This window comes from Camelus ferus, chromosome 17, assembly GCF_009834535.1.
Source record: "Camelus ferus isolate YT-003-E chromosome 17, BCGSAC_Cfer_1.0, whole genome shotgun sequence".
Classification (NCBI taxonomy): Eukaryota; Metazoa; Chordata; class Mammalia; order Artiodactyla; family Camelidae; genus Camelus; species Camelus ferus.
Window position 1 is genome coordinate 28,937,778 of NC_045712.1, and position 20,508 is coordinate 28,958,285.

Sequence of the window (20,508 nt, forward strand, 5' to 3'; positions counted from 1 at the left end):
AAACACAGCAGACGCATTACAAAAGTGTACAAATAAAGTGAACGGAAGACACTTAATTAAAGAATTCACAAGACAGGAGACTGCATTAAAAATCAAAAAGGAAACATCAAATTTAATTTAAAGAAAAAAACCCAGAAATTGTCTGAAAAAACAATGGAGCAGATCAACTCCTGAAAAAGAGTTCTGCATCTTGGCGATCACATTTATTAGAAGGGATGGAGAAAAATTAAAATGCCACTTAGCTTAAGAATTTGTTAGATATCTGCAAATCAACTTATTTCAGGAGTGGAAGAATTCTTGGTCATTTCTTAATATCAAAATGTACGCAGGTTCTCTTTTGAGTGTCTTCTACATTTAAAGAGGCAATGATACAAAGTCTCCTATTTTCCACACAGGACAAATTCTTTGTTTCAGCCAACTCTCAAAGGTGGGGCAACTAGCACAACACCATCTCCCCGGACAAAGAGCATCGGAATATTCCGTTTTGTTGACTGGAAGAAGAAAAAAAAATACAGAACACATTTATACAAATTTGTAGTAGCAGTATTTATTTTTTGACAGAGAAACTTGAAAACAAAAAACCAAACACAGATTCACCATAACACAAACAAATTAATTAGAAAATCTGATCACTTACCTTTGTAGCACAAAGAACCACCTACTAACTGTTTCTTTCCCCAGAACACAACTGGGGCGGAGACTACAGCTGTCCACCAAGCCCCTCCTGCCCTCCTCCTGGCACCCGGCTCCGCTACGTTCTCACGCTCCCTGCCGACCAGGCAGCGCCATGGACTGGGTTTTGACCAATGGCCAGTGAACAGAAGTGCTGACTGACCCATAAATCGCCCACGAATGCCCCTCTGTGGTATCCCCGCCCCATGGGCTCAGATTATGGAGAACGATGGGGATGGCTGAGCCATAAGATGGAGGAAACCTGGGTCCCTGACTGAGCACCTAGAAGAAAGCTATCGCATTGAACTAAAGCCTCACGAAGGACCGCTGTGAGGGTGGAATTAAACTCCACTGTGCTGAGCCTTCCCACGCTGCTTCTCTGTGTATGGAATGGGTACCTTTGCGTTAGCCTAGGGGACAAGCCCGAGGCAGCAAGGAAACAGATGTGGAAGATTTGAAATCTTCTTATCCCCTGGTGAAACACTAGGTGAGGCTTGCCTGCAAGGACTTAGAAAAGAAGCCCAAACACGTCCCAGACCTATAAGTTGTGGGGGAAGAGGCTGGGAAAAGCCAGTTAGCAGTGTTGCTGTTAATCTGGTGCACTTGGCAAGGCAGAGTAAGAAAGATGAGCTCACGTGAGAACTAGCTGGTTTTCAAGCAGCAGTTAAAAGAAATTCATGAGGTTAGAAAAGCCACCTGTTTTTAGACCTCAAACTGGACGCTAAGCAGGAAAAAAAAAACTTTGAGAGAAAAAGCCCAGTAAAATTTCTCAGTTGAACACACTCAGCCCTGAGGAGAAGATCTGATTCAGGGTATCGCCTTCCCACCCAGATTCTCTAGCAAATGGCCACGGCAGCCAGCATTAATCTGTGTGAGAGGGACAGAGGGGAGGGGCTAAAGGAACGAAGGCACCCACGAGGCCAGTCCAACAAGGGCTTCGAGGCTGCTGCCCAAAGAACTGACTGGAAATAAACAGATCAGAAACCTCTGAAGTCCGAAGGTTTAAAATAATTGTATTGCCAGAGAAACCACTGCTTGGATAAAAAAGCAATTTGAGCGTTTCTGTGAACGCTCGGCAGCCTCCAGATTTAGCAAATAAACATACAGGTTGTTGCCCCATTAAATTTGAATTCTAGATAAACAAAAAATAATTTCTTTACTGTAAATATGTCCCAAATACCACGTGGGACACGCCTGACCTAACCCCGGGATTTCCTCTCCCACCTGGACAGGGAACGCTCTGGCCTCCCCAGAGATGCATCCCCGCAAAGGACCAGTAACTGCTCCATGTTCCCACGCCTTCCCTTCCTGAAAGGGCGGTCATCCCTGCTCTGCACAAGGGAGGTGGGAGGGGCAATGGCCACGAATCCACCCTTTTTGGTGTACAGGAATCCGTACCACAGGCGGCCACACGTGGGTCTGACAGAGAACTCTCTCTCTGCCAGGAAGAAACTATTAGTAATAGCTGTGTTTTCATAATGCTTTTAAAACGTAAAAACGATGTTTTATGAGCTTCTTGGGTATGGAACTAACATAAAAGAACTCCTAACACTAAATTCAAATAATACTTACATATTTAGTGCGCCGAACAGGCGCACGCCCCTGGCACCTGGGGACGTGTCCGGCCCTGTCCCAGGCGGCACTCTCAGGGCAGCGGAGCTGTTTTACGTGCACAGGATCACCTGTGTCACAGCCTCTTAAGGCTGTTTCCTGGTCCCAGGCCCAGAGCCTCCCTCAGTAGGTCGGGGTGTGGCCCATGAACCTGCATTTCTAACATGTGCAAGGGTGCTGCCAACACTCTTAGTTCAAGGGACACTGAGAAACACTCTCAGAAACAAGTGTCGTATCTTCTGTCTACTACGTCGCAGGACTGGCTTCCGGTAAGATGCAAAAGGCGCGTCTAGTCTCAGCACAGCAAGTCTAGTGAAGGAGTCTGTGCTCATCAAAACAATTGAGATATTTCACTCAAATCCCTTACTCGGTGGTCCTATTTCTGAGCTCAAGTTCCACCCATCATGTTCCGCACAGAAACCACTTCATCTGAAATGACTCTCTATTAACTCAACTACAGTTTCCTGGAGATTCAGGCAAGCAGCTTCTGTGAGCATCACCCCTCGACCCCTGCCTCCTGGTGATCACCTCCTTGTGCAGTCCCCACCCCCCCGGATGTGGGTAAGCTTGTGCCTTGCTTCTAACCAAGAAAATACTACAAACGGGGTGCCACCGTCACGGTCAGGCTACACGAGGCAGTCACACCTCGCTGGCCAACTCCTGCTGGGTCTGAGGAAGCAAGCTACCCGGCGACAGAGGCTCACGCGGGAAGGGACTGCGGCTCTCAGTCCGGAAACCCTGGAGGAAATGATCCTGCCAACCACGTGAGTGAACTCAAAAGTAGACCCTTCTTCCCTAGGCGAGCCTTCAGGTGACACCTGGCCCACAGAAAGTGGGAGCTAATAAAAGTGTGTGCTTTCAAGCCAGTAAGTTTCGGGCTGACTTGTTATGTAAAATTCTGAGATCCATGGCCTAAATAAGTGAGAAAATCATGAAAAGAAACAGACTTGAGAATGACCTTGCTTTGAAGGTGAAGAACACTAGGAGTTTAGTTTTAGACGTACTGAGTTTGACGTAACAGTCACAGATTCTCATCCATGACAGAAATGAGAGCGTGAGGCTCAGAAAAGAAAACAAGCTGGAGAGACTCACTCATAACCGTAACGACCACCAATCAATCACTTGCCGCCAGCTCCACAAGCACCAAGTTCAGCGCACCCTGTTACAATCCAGGTGGAAGGCACGATTACTGTATTAGCATTTTAGAGACGAGGTCCCTGAGGCTTAGAAAGTTTCAGAGCCTGCCCAGGGTCAGATAACCGATCACCAGCAGCCAGGATCTGAGCCCAGATCTGCTAACCGAGAGCTCAAGTTTTCATGCTCTACTATTATTACAGACCGAAGGCTGAACAAAGAGTAGTTATTAAATGACATCTGAGGAAAAAAATTGCCAATTTAAAAAAAAAATCCCATGTTCACAGGGAGAATGAAAACTAGTCAAAGTGTCAGGAGTGGGTGAAAAGAGGAGGAGAGCCAGGATAGAGCAGAACCACAAAACCCACGGAGGCACCACACGCACACTCGCTGTGTGCCTGTCCCGATCTGAGGCCTGGTCTCAGAGCCCCCCAGTGATTCCTCAACAGCTGTATGAAGTGGGTCCTGCTACCACCCCCACTTTATAGATGGGAACTGAGTCACAGACAGGCTGGTACAATTATATAGCTGGTAAGCAAGGGAGTCAAGATGGGAATCCAGGCAGTCCTGTAATCCGAGCCCACATTTTAAACCACGAGGCTCTAGGAGAGTCAGAGACTGGCCTCCCAATACTTAAAAAGACTGAACAAAGGTGATTTTCTTTTGTTATACTGAGCAATGAAATGGGCCAATATTTGGAAGATCTGCATAATTCCGTGAACTAATATTTTCCAAATGACCAGAGCTCAATGTCACAAAATCAGGCGTGCATAAAGGAGCCTTTCCAAGTGCAGGCGAGACCAATGAACCGGCATCTAATGGGAGTGTGGAAAGCTCACTGATCCAGTTTCAGTTTCCACACTGCAACTGGCCTTTAAGAAACTCCCACTTATGAGTGGTTCGGGTGTAGCATCAGAAGCAAGTTTCCAGAAAAAATACTCCTCCCTCTTCCAACCACCTACTTGTGTGAGGTCAGGTTTTCTTCAACCACAACAGATTAAATGCAAACAGAAGATGTGACGATCTAGACGTCACCAACTACGCCAGGCAGTAACGAAATTTGCAAAATGTAAAATAAAGACACTTTTCACGAAATACTTTGTTTTAGAAAATATAGTTACCACTCATAAAAATGTTACTTATGTCAACATGTCATAGGATTATTATTATTTTTAATGAGCTAATAAATATTTTCAAAATTTGTTTTATTTCTGGTATCGATAGATCAAATCCACACCACACAAAACAGCACCGTCCAGAATCACCGCTCCGTACTAGACATGGCCGCGTCTCACTGGGTCCTGGCAACCCTATGGCGGAACTGACAGTAGCCCGCTTAGCGATGAGAAAGTTAAGTCTGCAGAGGTCCTGCCCTGTACAACGTACCCCAGGAAGGAAGTGGCCAAGCCAGCACTGGAAACTGTGTGTCTGACCCCAAGCAAAGAGCAATTTGCTTTTAACTGCTACACTTTACTGAGTCCATGAACAGGTACCAAAACATGACAAGCTTTCCATAAATAAGTGTTAAGCTGTCGGATTCTGAGAACAAATGACATTTTAAAAGCGATGAACAGAAATACATGACTTACTTTGTATATCTCTTCATACGTCTCCTCATCAATTTCTATTGTTGTCACAGTTTCTTCCACGTCTCCCAATATCATGTTCAAATGCTGGTCATAAGCCTGAAGGGGGAGGGGAAGGGACCAAGAAATTCACTAAGCAAATTAGGAAATGATGACTAGGGATTACAATATGCAATAGTTCAATTATAAGCAACATGCAATAATCATACCACAAATTTTTATGTGCAAATAAAGTATAGTCCTGCTGTGCAAATACACTGTTTCTTTGCAGATCATTTCCAATGATAACTTAATTGATCTGATACAAATACAGAACCCTTTATGGTGAAAAATGAGTTTACTCAAAATGATTTGAAGTTATTTTTAAAGTGTCCACCCTATTTGTTATCCAAGGCAGTCACATAAATATTTATAATATTTAATCATGGGAAAAAAAGCTAGTTCATCACTTTTCAGTGTATTTCTTTCAATTCCATCTGTAACAGCATGAGAAGAAAGATACAGTAAAGGAAATAAAATTAACTGCTAAGATGATGGCACTGCAGGCTCCTAAAGGCACAAGGTACTGTCCTTCAACCCTTCCTGTCCTGAACTAAACACCAAAAGTAAGCAGAGCAGCACCCTGCACTTCATGACCCAGCCAGAACTGACTGCTTGGCACCTGTGTGCTCAAACAATAAACACAGCAGCTCAGATATTTAGGGATGTCCTCAATCCAAGCTCCAAAGCCCCTGTATTTTACTAAAAGGTGAACCTCCAGAGGGGGAGAGAGGCTTGTTCAGAACCCACTCATGCACTGCTAACCACTGTTAAATGGTCCACCAGCTCACATCAAAATAAAAGCAGCCCCTCAGCCACACAGGAACTGCTCGGCAGAGCACATGAACAAGGGCGAAAATCCACAGATGAGGCCAGAAAACAAACAAAAGGCTGGGGCACTCACAGAGAGGCAACGAGTCTCTCAGAAAGCAGGAGATACCACCAAGAGCTAAGACAACACGTCTGTCCCAGCGTGTCTGTCTGTGTGCCACTGGTCCGTGTAGTTAAGCTCAGTTCTGGTTTTCTCTGCAAAGCTGCCGCTGTTCCATCTCCTGGGGTTCTTCTGCCTTTCTGAATTTTAAGACCACTGTCCCCCAGGTCCCTATTTCCTTTCAAAGCACAGGAGGTTCTTTACTTTTAGGTTTTATGTTAGGTGGAATTGTAGCACTTAAGAGAGGGCTGAGGTCAGACTGCCTAGGCTCCTGTGCTGGCCCTTTAACTGGCTGTGTTACCTTCAGCAAGTGACTTCACCTCTCTGAGCCTGAGCTTCTTCAAATGCAAAACAGGGATAATTAGTATCAGCCCCCACAGGGATGACATAAAGATTAAATGAAATATTACATGCAAAACATTGAAAATAATAGTGCCTGGCATATAATTAATGCTCAATAAAAATTAGCTATTTTTAATCACTTCAGGGTAGAATGGCAGTAGTAGAAACAAGACACTCAGGAAAGTAACAAGTTATCAAAAAGAGGCAAAACCTTTAGTATACCCTCTTTACGAACAAAAGGAACCACTTCAAGGGACCGATCCTATAGAATATTTGCAGATATACACAAAGGAAAATGTATAAAAATGCATATTGTAGCATTACTTACAGTAGCAAGAGATGGAGAACAATCTAAATATCACTACTACCATATAGATTTCTACATAATCATTAAAAAAAAGATTTATGTGTACCCATGATCAATGATTTCCAAGAAAGATTAAGTGAAAAAGATGCTCCCAAAATGCATAGCAAGATCCCATTTATTTTTCAGAAGTGATGTATATAGTGCAAATACATACACACAGACACATAATCATGTATATGCGTGTAAGTATACAGAAAGGAGCTGAAAGATTATAGACCCAATGGAAGAAATGGATTTCACCTTTTACTCCATGTATTTCTGTGCTGTCTAAAATTTTTCACAACAGAACACAAATTTATATATATGTCAACAATTCAAAGAACTTAAGAATGGAGAACAAATTAGTATCATTTACAAATAAACAGAAAGGAAAAAGTGAAAGAAATAAAAATATTCTTTAACAAACAAACCATTTGTTAAGAGAAAAAATGTTAAAAATATGAATAAAACACAGTTGTATTTGGCTTTTAGAAATACGGGTTACTTTCCACCTCCCTCTTGTCTACATTCAAAACACTCTTCATGGAGGACAGTTTTTTACATTTCAAAGCAGGGAGGAGGGGTAAGGAGGGAAGGCAAAGAAACATCTGATTTCAAGGTGATTTAACAAACATACTCACGTGTAACCTGCCTCGAAGCTCTCTGTCGTTTCTCATTTTCACATAGATTCGCTCATCCAGGCTGAGCCTGATGAGATCCAGGGGCTCTTCTACAGTGTTGGTAGTTTGTTGCTGATAAGAGAAACAGGCTTAGTAATAACAGCACTAGAGAGCGAAGTGTTTGAACCATCAGTACCCTGTGTGACTGTGGGCGAGTTACTTAACCTCTCCATGCCCCAGTCTCCTAATCTGCAAAATGTGGCTAACAACAATTCCCACCTACTACTGTTGCCATGAGGCTTAGATGCCGCATATGAAAGCTTAGGACAGTGCCTGGCATGTAGTAAGTACTAGATGAATGAGGGCTGACATACATACACAGGAGTGATGTACGTGACAAAATAGTCATGACTGTACCCTGTTACTGCAAATCCAAACTGTCTGACCCCATTTCAGGGTAGAGGGAGTCACTTTCTCAGGGACTTTGGCTTTATCTCATATATCATTTAGCAATCTGAAGAACATTCCTTTAATCACTACCACATACTAGTCAAAATGCTAAGTAGAGATGAATGTATAAGGGAGGATGATGGGTTCAGTACATGCAGGGTGAGCTTAGAGAGCCATCTGGCCAGTTAGATGAATATATTTAGGAGGCAGTATAGAATACAGATTGAAAGCCTTGGCTTTGGAATCAGGCCATGTGGGTTCAACGCCTGACTCTGACACTAATGAACTGGGATTAAAAATTATGTCGTTTCTAACTCTCAGTTTCCTTGTTTACAAAATGAGAAAGCCACTGTATTCCTTCACGATTTTGTGGGGACTAAATGAGCTAATGTATTTGATGTATTTAAAACAGTATCTGGCAAACAGAAAGTACCTATAAGTGGTTCCTGTTTTTACTATTAAAGAACTGTCAGAAATACAACTGCCAAAGAAATCAGGGCTAGGATGACTGGGGTCCTTATGGAAGGGGTGAAGTCGATATGGAAGGAAGACACCAAAGTTGGAAGAGTTGATAAGATTAATCACAAAGAACTTTTTCAGTGAGTACATTAGGCCAGTGGAGGAAGATGAGTGAATGTGACAGGACAGATGAGAGGAAAAAAAAAAATCCTGACCTCAACTGGTCGGTTCAACAGGTGTTTGTCAAGGACCAGCTAACCAACTAGCAGATTACAATGATACAGAAGTCAGTCCCTGCCCTCAAGGAGTTCATTCTAGTGGGGACAGGCATGTAAGTAAGTAATCAGAGCACTCTAAGAATATACACATGACAGAGCTCTACTGCCCACTGTCCACCCTTTTCATTCTGTAGTTTTAAATACTGCCTTTTCAAAAAAGCCTCCCGGATCACCCCATGCATTCAGTCCATAAATATTTGCTGAGTGTTTCCAACATTGTTCTAAACCCCGAGGACAGAACAACGAACAAAACAAAACGCTTGCTCTTAAGGAACTCATATTTCAGTTGAGGGAGACAGACATATACTTAATATGAACAAATAACAAGCTACGAAGAAAAAGCAGACTGGGAGAGTGCTGTACTATGTAGGTGGCCACAGAGGTTCTCTTTGATGAGGTGAGATTTCAGTAGAAAGATGAAGTTGTGGCCTGATCCACAAAGATATCTGAGGAAGACAATTTTGGGAAGAAGGCAGAAAGGGTGATAAAGCCTGTAGGATTATTAGTTATTCTGAATACCAGCTTCCTGCTTGCTTCCTTCATATCACATCACAGTTCCCGTATGTAGCACATATTTATGTTTACTTTTTATCTGTCCTCCCCCGAATATAAGCTCCAGGTGGGGACAGGGACCACGTATGTCAATGCCGGTGTCTCTGGTGTCCAGAACGGTGTCCAAGCACAGGAGGACGATGGTCGCTGGTGCCTGCTGTGTACTAACTGTTGCGCTCAGTAATGATAACAACTCCTTAACTTTATCGTCAGGCTTTCTATCAGAATCCCAACAGTTCCGTGAGGCAGGCAAGGATAATTATTCCCATCCTACAGGTAAAGGTGAGACGCAGGAGAAGGGAAGCGACGAGAGTGGGGAAGAACTAGTTCTCAGGCGAGCTTTGAACAGAAAAAAACCTCAGGGCCTGAGGCAAAACTCGGAGGGAGCGCGGCTAAGCAAGAGGCAGTTTAAGGCCGTAATGACCCGGAAAGAGGAGCATGCTTGGCCACCTTCCCGTGAGCTTGGAGAAAGTAACTCCGGGACGCAAAGACGGGCAGAGTCAGACAGGGGTGAGGGAAAGCCACTCCGGGGCGCGCTCTTTGAAAGACACTCACCTGGTCCACGTCGTCCGCCATGTTTCAAACCCTGCGCCCTTTCCCGCCTCTCGCGAGAGCACGAAAGCCCCTCCGGTGTCTGCAAGCGCGAGGACGCAGTGCCCCGGAAGTAGAAATTCGGTTTCGCGGTTTCTAGTTTCCTGCAGTTTGCATTGGTCCTTCGGGGCTGGGGCGGGGCGCAGGTTGGGGCGGGGTCTGTCTGGAGGCGTGGCCAGGCAGCGCCCCGCCTCGGGGAGGGGTCAGCGCGCAGGCGGTGTCCCGGGTCGGCGTGGTGCGTCACTCGTGGTGCGTCACTCGCGCTGCGAGTTTTGCCCGGGCAAGATGGCTCGAAAGCGCACGGCCGGCAGGCAGCCGCGGGGACGCGAGCCGCGCGGCCGGAAGGCCAAGGGCAAGAGCAAAGCCCGGCGCGAGGAGAAGGAGGCGGGTGAGAGTGAGGCCGAGCCAGGCTTAGGGAGAGGCTGGAGGAGGGCAGGGGGCAGGCGGGGAGCGGGAGGCCGGCCTCCCGGAGGAGGGGGCGAGGCAGCAGCGCGGAGGAAGCGGTGTTGCGGTGGCCGAGGTAGGCGGGCGGTGTGCGGCTGCCCCGTCCCCCACGACGTCGCGGGGCCGTGCCCTCCGTGCCGGGAGTGGCGCGCCCGGAGCGCTTCCGCCGGAGCCCAGCCGGGCCGCGCGCTCCCCTGCGTAGCAGTCTCTTTCCTGCCCCCCTGTTGCCCGCAGGGTGAACGTCCAGCCTCCTGGCACACGCGGAGGGCTGGACGGGGGAAAGGCATCGCGGTTCTTTTGTGTCCCCGCAAGAGGAGCGGACCAGGACTTAAGCGTGCTGTCGTGTGCTGGCCTCCAGAATAATACCTTCAGCTAAATGTCACGTCACGCCCCGGATTCGCATCCCACCTGACTTCCCCACGTGGACATGGAATAGGCTCCTTACACTTGTTATGGGCAAAACACAACTCTTGAGGTTCCCCTTTAAACCTGCCCCTCACGACTTGTTAAAGCAAACCCCTCCTCTTCCTTTCGCGCACACCTCCCAGCCTTCAGGGAGCCCTGCCAGCTCACCCTCAGGGCTCTATCTCAAATCTTTCCACTGCTCTTCATTTCCGTGGCCACATCCCCCAACAAACCACCGTCCCTTTTCGGTTGAACGACTACCGTCGCCTGTTCATTGGTCTCTCTTCTTCCCTCCGCCCCCCACAAGAGTTCTGCACGCTGCAGCGCAAGTGACTTAAAAAAATAAACAAACAAGATCTTGCTGCGCTACTTCAAACGCTCTGTGGCTTCCCATTGCTCTTTGGCATAAAGTCCAAATTCCTCACCACGGCCCGCAAGACCCTACACGATCTGGCTGCTGCTACCTCTCCCCTTGCCTCCTAGCACCAGCGCTCTTTTCTTTGCCGGATACCGGCCTCGTTGGCCGCCTTTCTGTCCCACAGGCACGACATGTTATTTCTCAGCTGAGCCTTTGCCTTTGATGTGCCTTCTGCCTGGAATGTCCTTCCGTGGCTTTGGCCCCGGCTGACTGCTACTCCTCCACATCTCAACCCAGACACGCCCTGAGTGTCCTGTGTAAGGTGGCCCTCCCCAGGGCCTCATACTAACTTGCAGGGTGGCTGTGAGTCTTCAGTGAGGTGCTGTGGAAGCTCCTGGCATGGCCTGGGTTAGGTGGTCAGGTGGCCTGATACCAGTTCAGCCTGAACGAAGATAAGGGTGAACGTGGGCTTCACTCAGACTCTGAGCCGGTGCAGCTAGCAGCCAGTTTCCAAGGCAGCTTCCGGGAGAGCTGCTCTCTTTGCTGCGGTTCAGTGGAGGAGCAGTTTGGTTGTGGTTTTGCTTGCAGGTGACACTGATTTGGCGACTCCTCGGTGTAGTTTTAACAGCATCTCAGTGCATGTAAATGAAGGGGACACTTGGCTGCTTCCAACAGCTCGGAACAGAGAAAATAGTCTTCCACATTATCTCCTTGTTTCTAGTAAGGCATCACTTGTTTCTGGATATTTATTCTCTGTGCTCATGCCTTTATTGATGGAGTTCATTAACTCCCTCAACATATTTCCTGAGCACCTGCTGTTTTCAGGCACTGTTCTAGACACTAGAATTACAGTGGTGGACAGGACAGCCAAGGACCCTGCTCTCATGATGCTTATAATTTGGGGGAAATGGTAGGTAGGGCAGATAAGCTGAAGAGTAAATCCACAAGGTGACGAGCTGTGAAGAAGGCAGAACAGGTTGCTGTAATGAAACTGACATGGGGATGGGGAAGAAGCAGTGGTCACGGGAGGCGTGTGTGAGGACGTGGCTGACTGAGTCAATTACTGACTGTCCTGAAGGAGGCTCACATAGGAAATTCTGGGGGAAGAGAGTTGAAATCAGAAAGTTGAAAGACTCTTCAGAGGGAATGAGCTTGGCCAGCTGGCAGCGCACAGTGTACAAGGGGGCAAGTGGTAGGAATTGAGGGGCGAGGTGGGCAGGGCCCTTCGTTTGGAGACCAAACTAAGGAGTATGTATCTTACTCTTAGTGTGATGAGATACTGCTGGCCGTTTAAGCAGGTGTTTTTTTGTAAAATCAATAGATGGCCAAGCAAGCCACAGTGGTAATTCATGCCCTGCTGAAATAACCATGTTAAGGTCAAGGAGGCTGGTTAGACATACAGTCACCCCTCGGTATTCACAGAGAATTGGTTCCAGAACTCCTGCCTACACCCAGATCCGCCGATGCTCAGGTCCCTCACATAACACAGTGAAATACAGCCAGCTGTCCACATCTCTGGGTTCCAATCTGCAGATCCAACCAAAGTTCGATCCAAGGTTGGTTGAATCTGCAGATTCAGAACCAGGAGTATGAGGGCTGACTATACTGTAGCTCTAGGTCTTGGAGAGTCCTGGAAATGGCTTCTTTTTTTCTTTTTTTTCCTTTACTGTGCAAAAGTTGATGACTTTAATTAGGTTCGATTTGTTACGTTTTTATTTCTCTTTGAGGAGACAGATCCAAAAAAATATCGCTAAGACCTACGTCAGAGAGTATACTTCCCTTCCAGGAGTTCTGTGGTTCTGGTCTTACATTTAGGTTGTTGATCCATTTTGAGTTTATTTTTATATGTGGTGTGAGAAAATGTGATTTCGTTCTGCTCCATGTAGCGGTCCAGTCCTCCCAGCACCGCTTGCCTACTGCAGAGGCTGTCTCTCTCCACTGGCACGGTGGTCGCCCTTTCTCTCGTCCGTGTGAGTTGCAGGTGCTGAACCATCACTGCGTCCTGGGAGTACATCTCGCTTCATCATGGCGTGTGATCCTTGTTATGCATGGTCGAGTTTGGTTCGCGTCTGAGTTCATCAGGGATATTGGCCTGTGATTTCCTTTTTTGCAGTGTGCCTGTCTGGTTTTGGTACCACGGTGATGCCAGCCTCACAGGATGGGTTTAGGAGCGACCCCTCCTCTTCAGGTTTTCGGCATAGCTTGAGAAGGAGGGGGTTACCTCTTACACGTTTGGTGGGGCTCCCCCGTGAAGTCACCGGTTGTGGACTTTGCTTGTTGGGAGTTTTCTTTTTATTACTGATTCAATTCTAATGCTAGTGATCAGTCTGTTCAGATTATGTTTCCTCCTCATTCAGCCTTGGAAGAGTGCTTGTTCCTAGGGAGCGTATCCATTTCTTCTGGACGTCCAACTTGCTGGTACATGACCGTTCATAGCATTTACTTGTGACTGTTTTTATTTCTGTGATACCAATTTTATCTTCTTTCATTTCTGATTTTGTTTATTTGGATCCTCTCTCTTTTTTCGTTGATGAGCCTGGCTAAAGGCTTGCCAATTCTGTTTATCTTTTAAAAAACCAGCTCTTGGTTTCATTGACTTTTTTTTTTTGTCTTTATTTATCTCCGCTCTGATCTTTATTATTTCCTTCCTTCTGATGACTTTGGGCTTTGTTTGTAATTCCTTTAGGTGGTAGGTTAGGTTGTTTGTTTGGGATTTTTCTTGTTCGTCAAGGTGGGCCTGTATTGCTGGAAGCTTCCCTCCTGGAGCTGCTTTGGCTGCGTCCTGCAGATTTGGGAGAATTGTGCTTTTATTTTCACTGTCTTAAGGTATTTTCTGATTTCCTCTTTGATCTCGTCATTATTCCATTGGTTTTTTTTTTTTAGTAGTATCTTGTTTAGTCCCCATGTGTTTGTGTTTTTTCCATTTTTCTTTGTGTAATTGATTTCTTGTTTCATACTGTTGTTGTTGTTGGAAAAGGTGCTTGATATATTTTTAATCTTCTTGAATTTGTTGAGACTTGTTTTGTGGCCAGCATGTGATCTATCCTAGAGGGTGTTCCGTGTGCACTCGCACGTGTATCCTGCTGTTTGTGGATGGAATGTGCTGCAGGCATCTGTTACGTCCATCTGGTCTCCTGTGTTTTCTTACTGATTTTCTGTCCAGGTGACCTGTCCAGTGATGCAAGCGTGGTGGTAAAAGTCCCCCACTATTGTGCTGCTGTCAGCCTTTCCCTTTACTTCTGTTAATACTTGCTTTATATATTTAGGGGCTCCTGTATTAGGGGCATGTATGTTTATGAGTGGTTTATCGTCTTGTATGGATGCTTTTGTCATTATATCACGTCCTTCTTTGCCTTTTGTTACAGGCTGTGCTTTATAGTCTACTTTGTCTGATACAAGTATTGCTACCCCAGCTGCCTTTTTGTTTCCGTTAGTACGGAATAGCTGGATAATAGCCTCTTGATTTTTCTGGGACCAAAAGAAAAAAAAAAAAACACAGCAAAGAATAAAGAAAAGAAAATTTCATGCTTACGTCCACCACCCATAAGTAACCACTGTTTGATCATAATGTTTCCTTCCAGTCTGTGTTTTTTGTGCAGTAGAAACTACACTGTAAAAAAAACTGCATTCGCAGCATTTTATCGTATATGATTTTCCTTTGTCTCCAGAGATGACTGAATTACATATCGTTGTGTGACTGTACCATAATTAATAGTTACCTCGTGGTTGGACATTCAGATTTTTAAAATTTTGGATATTATGAATATGATAATATGAATGATACTATGAACATTTTTTGGATTCACAGTTTGCTTCTCTGGTTCCCACTTTTAACTCCTATTTTAACTCCTAACTCTTTTCAAAGCTCAGAAATACACAGCTGTAGTTTTAGATTAGTAAAAGTGACACATTTAGCATCCGTTTTAGCAGAGGGCTAAAAAAACCATTGTAAGATCTAGAAATCCTGATTTTAAGGGCGCCCTTCTCAGACTGTCAGGTCCTAAACCGTTAAGCAACTTCTGGCCTTGAAATAAGAAATCTATTTCCAGATTCTAAATAACTAATTTTGAAATATTTTATGTTTTCATTAAAATATTTAAAACATGAGATGCATAAATTTCTTCTATAAAACATTTTAAAGAAACAACTGAATCAGCAATTTTAACTAGCACTGGACAAATGTGAAATGCACTAAAATTAAGTTATGATTTTATTTAGATCAAAAGGGAGAGGGTTTTCCCCCCATGCAAAGTTATGTTCTTGGGGGATGTAAATACCTACCCAGAGAGTCAGCAGGACAAACCATAAGTGAGAGGAATGAGTTAATTTGGTATTTTGGATTAATATTGCAGCTCCTTTTGGAACCTCAATAAAGGCTAGAGCATTTTTGTTTTCCAAAGTTAATTGAAGTAGAGTATGCAGAGGCAAAAGAAGGTCATTTATTTCAGATTCAAGATAATTTGCATGAATATATTTGTAAAATAGAAAAATGTCTTCCTCTGACATACTATTATGCATTATAAAAATATACAAAATATTAATATAGTTACATGTTAACATAGATAAGTCAGGAGTTTGGGACTAGCAGATAGACATTACTATATGTAAAATAGATAAACAACAAGGACCTACTGTACAGCACAGGGAACTGTATTTAATTTCTTATAGTAACATAATGGAAAAGAATCTGAAAAGAAAATACACACATGAATGAATATGTAAACTGAGTCACTTTGCTGTACACTTGCAACTAACATCATAAACCAACTACGCTTCGATAACAAAATTTTAAAAACATAGAGACCACGCTTCAGATACCCTACTTTAACAAAAGCCAACAGCTTCTGCCTTTTTTGTGTTTCCCTTTGGCAACAACAAAAAAGAAACAATAATTGTTTTAAGAAAATGAAGTTATTTTTAAATTACTACTAACTTATTCCAACCCTAAGCTTGCTGGGACGGTTGGTATGCAAGTGCCATTTGGGTCAATTGGAAAGGTTTCATAAAGTGTGTGGTTTGAGCAGAGTCTGGTTTTGCAAGATGGCAGAAACATAGACTAGTGGACATAAAGTTGTGGTAAAACTGGAAACTTAAGACTTGTTTGCGAACTGGGAACATCTCACTTAGTAGGAGTGGCTTATCCCTAGAATAAATAGTCTTGGCCGGTAATAAACAAACAAGGTGTTAATGAATCAGTGCGTTTTCCTTGCTGGATATGAGCTGAAGTGTAAGGTTCGCCGGTTAGGTTTTACGGGTCACGTGGTGCTGTCCCTGTGACGTTAGGGGGAGTAAAATAAAATGCTGAGGGAGGAAGGCTGTAGAGTGTAGACCAGACTCGAGGTGGGAAGAGGCGGAAAGCTGGTTGCTGAGCAAACCTGGGGTGTGAACTGGTGACAGGGATGTGGCTTGGAGGGAGGTCACAGAAGAGGCCTTCTCATGGCCTGCGAACCCACGGTGTCTCCCCCTTTCCCGCTGTCCCCCCTCTCTTGTTCCACGTGGCCGTCTAGGTGTCTTTGAAGAGGAGAAACCTCTCAAGAAGAGCCTTCCGTCAGAAGTGTCCCGAGGAAGGAGGAAGAGAGGCTGCGGTGGCTCTGGGGGCCCAGCAGATGGGCCAGCGAGGAAGAAGGTGGCCAGAATGACTGTCACATCTGAAGGCCCCAAGGTCGTAAAGGACGAAGCCCTCAGTGATGGGCAGGATTCCAGGTGAGACGGCCAGAAACCCGACCAGGTCTTGATTGCTCCCGTCAGGGAGGCGCGACTGATACGACCTGCTCTTTCTGCCTGTCTCTAGGGTCCGTGGACAAGATGGGAGCCTTATACTCTTCTAGGCAGAGCTCAGGCCACTAGTGAGAGCTGGGGAGAGTCTTGCTGATGATACAGCTCACCTCCCAGACTCCCCAGATGAGGACAGCTGCTTGCAGAAAGTGATCTATTCATGTTACACAGCTAGGTGGTGGCAGGAACCAGGCTGGGACCTAGGTCTTCTGACGCCTGGCCCAGTGCTATGTCTGCTGCACAGAGACATTATGTGCACAGGGCGTTTCCCTGCCCTTCCAGCTGCCCCTCCCCCCGCTCTCCTCGGGTGCCTCAACTCCAGCCCGGCTGGACCTCCCTTCCTTCCACCTGGAAGATGCAGAGCACTCGTCATCTGCGCCACAGGCTTAATTGGCTCTTCCCCCTCTTCCTCCTCTGATTTCTTGCTGCATCTCTTAGGAGTGTGACTTACCTGCCTTGTGCTGCACTTGCTTGTGTCCATGCCGTGTGCCCTGTGGCTCTCAGGGCTGGGACCACGTTTCTGTGTGCCCCGGGGCATCTAGGGCAGGGCCTCTCGCAGTGAGTGAACATAGTAACGTGTGGTGAGCGGTGAACGCTGGGTCATCGGCCTCCGGGGGACGTCGGGGGCAGCGGGGAGGAGGGACAAACGCAGGGGCAGTCGTTGCTTCTTTGCTACAGAAATAAACCCTCACTCTTAGTGTCGGCTCTTCCAGTGTCGGAAGGTGGTGCAGGCCAGGGCAGCAGCAGGAGGGAGCACGAGAAGGCTCGTGGATTTTCCGCCCTGTCCGTCTCTTCTTCTGCCTGAGACTTTGCCTAAGAGGCCTCTGAGCTTGCTGCTCCCAGTGCCTCTCCCCGCTAGTTGAATCATTTCCGCAGGGAGATCCACCTGTAGGTAGACCAGGATGCTGCCGGGGGAAACTGGTCCCCCTCCGCCTCTCAGCTGAGAGTTGACATTTCTGCTACCTTTATTCTCTGGGAGAAGTTTTGTTTCTATGGTGTTGAGAGAAAGTGGCAGGCTAAAAAGGGAGTATGTGTATTTTTAGAGCTGAAGCCTGAAACTTGATTATTATAAATGTCTGTGCTAAAATCTTGGATGATATTCTCACTGGATACCATGTGTCAAGTCTCCCAAAAACTAGAAGTAACTCAGTACTCTAAACACACTTTGTGTGAATTTGCAGAAGTGTATTACACATTAGCAACCATGTAGTCTTGAGCCAGCATTTAGCTCCCTGCTCGGCTACCCAGCGTCTCCCAGCCCAGCCAGATGCCCCTGTGCTTATGTATGACGCACCTGTGTGTAGCCACATCCCCATTCACCTTGAAGTTAGAATTGTACCAGCTTCAGCCTCAAAGGTGGGGAAGGAGTCTTCTGCGTTGGCTCATGGGAGGATCAGCAGACATGAGTTCCCTCCTCCTCTTTCTGGCGTCCAGCTGCACACGTGGGCACCCAGACTTCACCGCTTTTACTTCTGGGACTCACATTCTCATCGCAGTTTCTTCTGACTTTCTGCGCACGTTTGCAGACACAGCTGTTTCCCTTCACTCGGCTCTAGGTTGTAGGTTCACCATATTCCTCCCGCTTTGACAGCACGCCTGGTGTTAGATCCATGATCAGCACACATCCCGCTGGGAACTTGAGGCCTGTGCTGATGGAGGAAATGAGGCTCAGACCTCGCAGACCATCTTCCACGAGGTGCCGCAGATTCTCAGTAAATAGGAGGAGGAGTCCTTAAAGGTCTGTTTAGCTTAGCTGTAGCCTAGGATGTCTGAGCCTTCGTCTTCCTTCCTGTGCCCTTCACACAGGGGCTTCCCAAGTGCCCGCAAGAAGGCTCGGCGTCCTAGGAAAGAGGCTGCCGTGGACCGAGGTGGCTGCGAGGCGGACGACGAGGAGGAGAGTGAAGATGACTGGGAGGAGGTGGAAGGTAAGCGTCTTCCTCTGTTGTCAGAAAGTTGGCCCCATTTTCTGTTTGATTCTGTCTGGAGTCACATCACTTACCACAGTCCTGTCACTTCCGTGTGACTCTAATAAGACAAGGGTACGGTTGCAGTAGGGACTTGCTCTGATGTAAGGCAAAATTCACGGCCGGGTTTCCAAGGAAGGCTGTGTGGTCTCTTCCTGGCGGCCGCAGTAGAGGGGATCATGAGACACAGGCCACGTCATCCCGTAGAGAGGGCCCAGGCTTTGAGAGAACTTAGACCTGGACCAGAGCCCAGCTTTGCGGCTCACACAGCTGGGTGGGAGCGGAACTCCGCCTTTTCATTGCTGACCTTCAGTAAACAGTGGACGCTTACTGTGAGCTGGGCACCGTGTGGGCTCCAGGATGTTGTGGGAAAGAAACTTTGCAAATGTGATGGGCCTAGTGCATCCTGTCCTCACAATAACCAGTGTCACCGTCCCCGATTCCTTCTGCCTGGCTTGGCTTCTGCCCCGCCTTTTACTTCGGAAATGTTCAAACCTACAAAGAAATAGAAAATGTCGTCCCTGCACTCTTCACCTGGACCCACGGACTCACCATGGCGGCGCATCGAGCATATCTTTGTCTCTAGAAACATGCGTGGTGGAGCCTGGTGAGGGAAGGTCACAGCCGTCCTGACTCCCACCTGAAATCCTGCAGGTGCGTCTCCTAAGAGGAGGACATTCTCCCGCGTTATGAAACACCATTGTCGCACCTGAGGATGAATATTAAGTCCTTAATTGTTATAAAACCATCCTCCGTGGCTGTTTTTTTATCTTTCTCTCCCCCAGTGCAGGATCTAATCCAGGTGTTTGGTTCTCTGTTGGGTCTCTAATCTAGAGCAGGGACCCCGCCCACCACCCTTTTTGGCATTTCTTAGCAGTGCTTTTTCCTTTCTGCGGAGTCCTGGCCTCTTGTAGAATGTCTCGTTCTGGTTTTGTCTGGTGAAAAATCAGACATCTCACGGTGGTGGTAAACTTGTTTCAGTGTCCCCTGGATTTCTTAGAAACTGAGGTAAGTCCTTGCATTTGCAAAGACTTGGTTGCATTTAGATTAAACCTTTTTGCGTCAAGAACACGTTCTAGTTCACGTTGCATCCATTAAGAGGCACCTCACGTCAGGCTGTCCTGCTGGAGATGCTCAGTTTGGCCGTGTCTGTGGCACCACCCATTGGTACCCGTGTTAAGGTGCGCTGTCCTCTTGTAAGTTACCATCTCGGTTGGGCTGTGGTTCTGTGAGTGTCCTGCTGCCTGGTCACTTCTTTCTTGCTGGTTTTAGCGCGTCGATGGTCTTGACTGAGTCCGAGGCTATCACACTGAGCGCTGCAGAGCGGCCGTGTCCTGGTTCTGGCCCTCCATGTGTGTTGTCGGCTGGCTGTGGTCTTTGAAGAACAGCCCTCCCTCTGGAGAATTGGACTTACTTGTTCGTTTATTTCGAGTATCACTGCAGGCTTAGAAATTCAGACTTGTAATCCATTACCATCATTGTACTTTCTGACCTTCAGACTGTCCCCCATTTGGCTGGCAGGAGCCCCTTGAGGCTGGCTACCCTGCTGTGTCCTTTTGACATAATGTCATTAGCTTCTGAGAATGTTTTTGTCCTGGCACAATAGATATTCCAGGATCTCCCTTTACTTTCCTTGCTTTGGACCTGGAATCCGCCCTTTTTTCTCCAAGAAGGCCTGGCTCATTAGTAGGAACTGGTCCATAGACACCAAGATTTTGGCACGGGTATGCTCACTGCCAATGGGCTGTCATTGCTTCTAGGCCCAGAGCTGCTCTGAAAGGACCTTTGCTAATGAAGTTCAGTTACATCCAGGTCAGCAAACTTAATTTATTTCAACTAGTGTTTACAAGCCACGTAGAAGGTAAAGAGATGGAAAAGATGCCTTCCGTGTTGTGACCAAGTTTACGTTTGAGCTGGGAGACACCCAAGTCGTGCTTCTCTACAGAGCAGG

At 46.5% G+C, this 20,508-nt stretch overlaps 2 protein-coding genes across 9 annotated transcripts in view; one reads left to right on the forward strand and one right to left on the reverse strand.

Moving 5' to 3' along the window:
• Positions 1 to 85: 85 nt before the first annotated feature.
• LSM3 (LSM3 homolog, U6 small nuclear RNA and mRNA degradation associated) lies at positions 86 to 9,701 on the reverse strand. The gene is made up of 4 exons (XM_006180081.3): positions 9,576 to 9,701; positions 7,303 to 7,413; positions 5,007 to 5,102; positions 86 to 491 (listed from the first exon to the last, which is right to left on the reverse strand). Exons 1-4 carry the CDS (start codon positions 9,594 to 9,596, stop codon positions 411 to 413), a joined length of 309 nt encoding a protein of 102 aa, XP_006180143.1. The 5' UTR covers positions 9,597 to 9,701; the 3' UTR covers positions 86 to 410.
• A 131-nt stretch (positions 9,702 to 9,832) lies between these two features.
• XPC (XPC complex subunit, DNA damage recognition and repair factor) overlaps positions 9,833 to 20,508 on the forward strand; it is a 29,713-nt gene continuing 19,037 nt past the window's right edge. For 3 of the 8 annotated variants that reach the window (XR_004312198.1, XM_032458731.1, XM_032458732.1), the window contains exons 1-3: positions 9,833 to 9,999; positions 16,326 to 16,521; positions 18,400 to 18,518. Coding sequence is in view for 7 of the 8 variants with exons in the window: in XM_032458731.1 (XP_032314622.1) it covers positions 9,897 to 9,999; positions 16,326 to 16,521; positions 18,400 to 18,518 (418 nt within the window). In the remaining variant the exon portion in view is untranslated. The remainder of the gene's footprint in view (positions 10,000 to 16,325; positions 16,522 to 18,399; positions 18,519 to 20,508) is intronic. The other 5 variants (XM_032458727.1, XM_032458726.1, XM_032458729.1 and 2 more) reach the window with 5 other exon arrangements.